This window comes from Quercus lobata, chromosome 7 (assembly GCF_001633185.2).
Source record: "Quercus lobata isolate SW786 chromosome 7, ValleyOak3.0 Primary Assembly, whole genome shotgun sequence".
Taxonomy (NCBI): domain Eukaryota; kingdom Viridiplantae; phylum Streptophyta; class Magnoliopsida; order Fagales; family Fagaceae; genus Quercus; species Quercus lobata.
In genome coordinates this window covers 24,621,155-24,627,369 of record NC_044910.1, presented here as the reverse complement: position 1 = coordinate 24,627,369, position 6,215 = coordinate 24,621,155, and the positions used below count along the sequence as shown (strand labels likewise).

Below are 6,215 nucleotides of genomic sequence, written 5' to 3'. Positions count from 1 at the left end.
ATTTTGTAGCTAAATTTTGTCATTTTTAAATTATATACAAATTAATATATTCTTTAATTAAAGTCAGGATAATGACACATTTGACCTGTTGATTGGAAAAAAATTGTCAAATTATGTAAGTGCATTAGGAGTTAGGGTTTGTCTTGTGTTCAATTGACAATTTGATTACTTAATTAACATATCTACTAATGTATCTTGTCTTCTAACTCATAAATGGTAAAGATGTCACAAGTTGCAACTGGATTTTGTAGGATGCTAAAAAACAAATATAGAATTGTAGTGCATATATATATATATTTATTTATTTGAGAAACAAGACTTTGCATTTCATTCAGCTAGGCCATGAAAATCAGCCTGTAAAACAGAGATAATATCTGGTGGTACTTCTTCCATCCAAACTTGATTGTGAAAAATAGAGTTTGCTCGTTTTACTAAAGCATGAGCTAGTGTTACAATGCCTATGAACATGGAAATAATGTATTTATGAGAAACAAGATTGTAGCATATATAGTATTGAATGTTAAAGTTTGTTATTTTTTAACTATTATTTCTCATTTTTTATCTCTAAATTTAGTTTGACATGTAGGTTATTGTCCTATTTATATGATGATATGTGCTTTATAATGAGGTATGTGTGGTAGGTGTATGTCCAATGTTTAACATTCAACACTAACAATACATTATGATTAAAAAAAAAAAAAAAAAAAAAACACTAACAATACATTAAATCCCCAAGTTATCAGTAGATCAATTTGATATGGTTAGTAATCAACTTAAACAAATGTTATAATTGATAAATAGTAAAGTCAAGATGATAGCAGATGTCTACGTTGATCAAAGAAATTTGTCAAATGTTATAGAATGTATATTTATCGTTAAGATTTTTCCCTTTGCTCGATCAAAAAAAAAAAAAGATTTTTCCCTTTGCTCAACCTGCAGTTTAACTAAGTCTTCAATGAAAAAATATTTCGAGTCATCTCTAAATTTGTCGTCAGTTGTAATCTCTTTGTCTATTATCATGTGTTCTTTTGGTTAATGATGTCATTAATCGTGGTTGGATATTTTGTAAGATTATGTAAGGGTGATGCATAGTTGCCACATATATTAAACTAGTCGGAAATCCGTACAACGCACGGGAACTTACCTATTTATAATAGACTAAAATAATTTTATAAAATTTTAAATTGATTATGAAACTATACTATTGCGTGAATTGCTCCTATCTTTTTGAGTTACAATTTGATTAATAAGCCAAATTTAGATATTGAAAAAAAAAATAACAAAAAAGTTCTAATGTTAAAACGTTCGAAAGGGGAAAAAAAAAGAAGAAAATTTACTGGCACTACCTAGAAATTATTGAAACAAAACAAAATATATATGACTACCAAATAGAGAAATATAAGAGAAAGATAGGTTACCTTCAAGAGAATAATCCATAGTTATAATAGTTGAAATTTGCTAAATTGTTTCAAATATTGCAAAAAATTGAACCCAAAAATTTAGATGGTCAAACTTTCAAAAGACAATAAAATTAAAAATCAAAACATTCAGAACCTACAAATTATTAAAAAAAAAGAAGAAGTCATTATTGCGAGACAATTTCAGTAAGGATGGAAAGCTTTTCTAAGTTTTTTTTTATCCAATTCTTCCTAATTGATGAAAAATTTGGTTCAAACATTGTCGAACACTTTGAAGGTGCAAATAATATAGGCTTCCAACATAATCTTTAATTAATAAACAAAGAAGCATGACACCATAAGAGAAAACATGAGATAACATATAGTGCATATACCTTACTCCACAGCTGTGAGAAAATATCCACACAAAAGGAATTGAAAACTTGTACATACGTCTCCATACGGTAAAACTTAAGGTTATATAATCTAAAATAATATAGAATATAACATCTTTGAACCACACAAAAAGTTAGCAAACTTACTACAATACTTGTAGTTATACTATACATTGTAAAGTACTACTCCATACAAAACAAAAGCAAAAAAGACTAATTCACAAAAAAGAGAAAAAGTAATAGCAAGCGTACCAAAGAAATTGAAGCTTAGGATTTTCACTCTTAATGGAGACGGACAGAGGAGATTGTTTTAGGGTTTTCAAAGATTTTGTCTTATATATATATATATATATATATATAAGAGACTCCTGTTAGGACTCTCTCACTATTTAGTTTTAAAAATTAAATTTTTTTAAATTAAAATGATGATGTGGAAAATTGTGAGAGTTTCAAACGCTTCGGTTTTATATATATATATAGATTTGATAGCCGATTTATTATTTTTTTAACCGTCAAATATCATTTCAAATAACTAAATTTGTTTTCACTTGTACTCTGGATCTTTGTCCCAACCAGAATGACAATACAATTTTGCGGGGTTGAAGGAAAAGATCCAAACGCTCTGTACTTCAATCCCTTCTTTCTACTTGGGAGAGAGAGTTGTAGGGTCTTTGAATCAAGCCTCCCCCCACCCGCCCCGGTGTGATCCAGCCTTATTTTAAAAGCCAAGCTTTGGCTCCAAACTAAAGAAATTCGATTCAATTGTCAACTGTTCCTATCGGAAATAGGATACAAACTCAAAGATATATATCCAATCCAAAGAGGCTCGCAGCTTCGCCAGATAGCGACTAATCGCCTCCTTTCCTTTGCCAAAAGATGCTTATTAGCTAGAAGTGACGAGGGGGGGGGGGGGTGGGGGGCTGGGGAAGGCCGGCGGCTACATGAGGGGGAAGTTGCTGTAGAAGCTTTGCCCCTTGCTTTACAAAGATTGTTATGAACCGACTAAATTAGACTTTATACCTCCGGATCCTTATATGAATCTAGATGGATCATTAGCAAACAAGATTGGAATTTGTGGAAAAAAAAAAATAGAGCAAAGGTGTAGGTAGCTTGACTGCCTTACCCGTCATTGAAACACAAGCTTGGGCCTTCTCAATATTTTATTGGAGCTTTGTAACTAGTGGCCCGGTCGGTCAACTTGATGCGGGAGAGGCATGAGTTCGCAATTTGATCTTGTGGTATATTCATTTGTAGTGTGTCTCTAGCTTGTGTTTCAATGATGGGTAAGGCAGTCAAGCTACCTACAAGCACTTGTTTGGTCCGATCGGATTTTACAATTTTGTTGTGTAAATGGAATGTATAGTTGCCATGTACGTTAAATTTAACAGACGATGTTTTATCTTTTTAAATCACGTGCTCTCTAAATCATTAACTCTATCACTAATCATTAAAGAAGCCTCAAATTCTTTATAGATATTTTTCCTTTGTTGTCGGTTATAAATTCTTTGTCCATTAACACATGCTCCTTCAGGGTTTTTTTTTTTTTTTTTTTTTAATTTATTTTTTATTTTACTAATAATGATGTCATAGGTCGTGGAAATGGTGTAAAAGATATGTATAGTTGCCATGTACATTAAATTTAATGGTCTATTTATGAGCGTTTTAATTGTCCAATATCATTTTGTATATGGTATAACTAAATATGTCGTGACTTTTACTCTTTGTCTCAACCATAATGACATGTGCTTTATGTTTATGTCGTATAAAAGTATCAATAGTTGCCACGCACATGAAATTTAACGGTTGATATTTTAGATTTTTAACTGTAAGATATCATTTTGTATATGTATTTGTCGTGACTTGCACTTTCTTTGTCCCAACCATAATGACGTGCTTTACAAATATTTTCAAATTCATTATACACTAAAAATAATATTATAAAAATTATATGCTTTCTAAATCATTGATTCTGTCATTAATCATTAAAGAAGCCTCAAATTGTATATGGATTTTTTTTTTTCAGTGTTTCAAAATGTTTATGTAGATATCATGCACTTTTTTCTTTTCCAAAGTTTTTTCCTATGAGTTTTCTCATATCTCTTAAGGTGATTTTGACCGATTTAAACAGCAAGGAGTACATCAATTGACATGTGCTCTATGATTATCTTCAAATTTATTAAATATTGTGTCAAGATATTGCATACAAAATTCCTCTCTCCCTACCATTGAAGCTTTTTATATATTTAATAGTAGATATATATATATATATATATATTTATATTTATATTGAAAGCTCGGATCACAACTTTACACACACACACACACACATATATATATATATATATATATATATATATTTGAACTGTATTAAAGGTTTGTGTGAGGGGTTTACGCTCTATTCAACATTAGACATTGACAAATACTATAAATTTCTAAACTATCATTAGATCAAATATATTATTATGAATTAATCCGACTTAAAATTTATGTAGAATTATATTATAAAATAAAATACAAACCACATGAGCACATACTCAATAAAACATTTAGTTTTATGTTTGTTTTTAAATGTCGTAAAATGCTTTATATAATTTTTTTGGATATTTTTAAAGGCATGTTTTAAGTGGCTTTAAAAAAAAATTGAAGGAACAAGTGGCCTTTAATAAGTGACATGTTTAATTGGCAAATCCTTGTGTTTACTTATGGTTTTAATGGATTTGTCATCCTCTATTTCTAATTTCACTCCTGCAACTAATCAAATTATTCAAAATACATATAATTTTTTACGAGCAAATGTTGGTTATACCAATTGTTATTCCTGCCAAACATATACTAAATGTAATGTTACCATGGGAATCAACTAATAATAGTTTTAGAATGCTACAAATGATTATACAGCAAGCATAAAAAGTTATGAGTGAGTGTGTTGTGCATATAAGGCTTTGGGTTACTACAATATATGTCCTATGACATCAGTTGGTAAATTTGCTGCAAATTTAAGTTGTTTCATTTGAAATCCTTTTTCTTTGTTGGATTTGAAAGAAATATTGAAGCTGTATATTTATTGTTTTAGGAATTAAATAAAATTTGGCATCATAATTTTTTTGCTTCAAATGTGATACTAGTCTTGGCAAGTTGAGTTACATGAATATCAAATCATCAACTTAATACAATAAAAGTAGGTTTCAATTGACTCAATTTATAAAGTCTATTGTAATCAAATATGAGATCTAGGTTTGAATCCCTTCTATACTAAAACCAATTGATGTATTGACCTAATAATAAAATACAATTGTTATGCAACAGACATTATAGGTGCAAATTCTATGATACTTATTTAAAAAAATAAAAACTTAAAACAAAAGGATTTCAAGAGGCTCAACTAATCACCATTACATATATTTTATATTTCTTTGAAAATTAAGCAACAACACATATATTCTTAAAGTAATGATATAAAACTACTAGACAAACATTAATTCCCAGGAAAAACGACTCTAGTCTAGACCAAACATATAGAACCTGCATTCAACCTTATTCATATATGTATATCTAAAAGATATTAAATCTCTTAGAATTAAGGCTCAAACAACAAGAGACCTTTCCAAAAACTTACATCCCTAGCTTCAAGTCCAAGTCCAAATCCTCCTTTTTCTCTGAATTAGTCTCATCAGCTTGCTCATCTCCCTCTGAAACCCTAGCAACAGGGTCCAACACAATTCCATGAACATTTGAGCCTTCTCCACCTTCACCTCTCCCAATAGCATATATTGGCAGCACCCATTCCCTTAAAAGGTCCTTGGTGACAATCTCCTTAGACCCGGTAGGATTCTCATATGGCATCCATTCCACAAAAGGGTCCTTGGTGGCACTCTGGAGAACCCCATCTCCTATCACATCAGTGGACACAACTGGTCCTTGTTGGTAAAGTCCTGGTTCAATAGTAAGTTCCTCTGGGACAGGTGAAATGGGGAGGTTTTGACTTTCAACTATACCATAGTTGAACCTTATTTCTTCTCTGTGAGCAGTTTGGTGGCCACCGAAAGCCTGACCAGACTCAAATGATTTGAAACAGTATTGGCAGGTATAGGGAAGCCGGCAATGGCCAGAGGCAGTTGTACGGTCATTAGAGCTGGTATGGCTATCCATGGTGTTGAATCTCAAAGGAGATGGATACATGGGGAGGGGGAAAAGGAACAAGAATAGAGGTAAGGGATATTGATGACTAAGACAAGTTGATAAAAACAAGGAAAATGCACAAAAAGTCTAAAGGGAATGCGTTAGAGGAGTCTCACAAGAGAGCTATTTATGGACTGGAAAGTGAGCTATACACTGATATTTGAAAAAAGTAGGTCATAGATATTGTTTTTAGGGTTCGGTTAATGTGTGCCCTCAGGGCACACATTAAGTTATTTATTTTTGG

General features: G+C 31.2%; 1 protein-coding gene across 1 annotated transcript; it reads right to left on the bottom strand.

Annotated features, from left to right (window-relative positions):
* Positions 1–5,289: 5,289 nt before the first annotated feature.
* LOC115951784 (zinc finger protein 6-like) lies at positions 5,290–5,941 on the bottom strand. Its single transcript, XM_031068930.1, has 2 exons — positions 5,409–5,941; positions 5,290–5,314 (listed from the first exon to the last, which is right to left on the bottom strand). Exons 1-2 carry the CDS (start codon positions 5,939–5,941, stop codon positions 5,290–5,292), a joined length of 558 nt encoding a protein of 185 aa, XP_030924790.1.
* Positions 5,942–6,215: the final 274 nt, after the last annotated feature.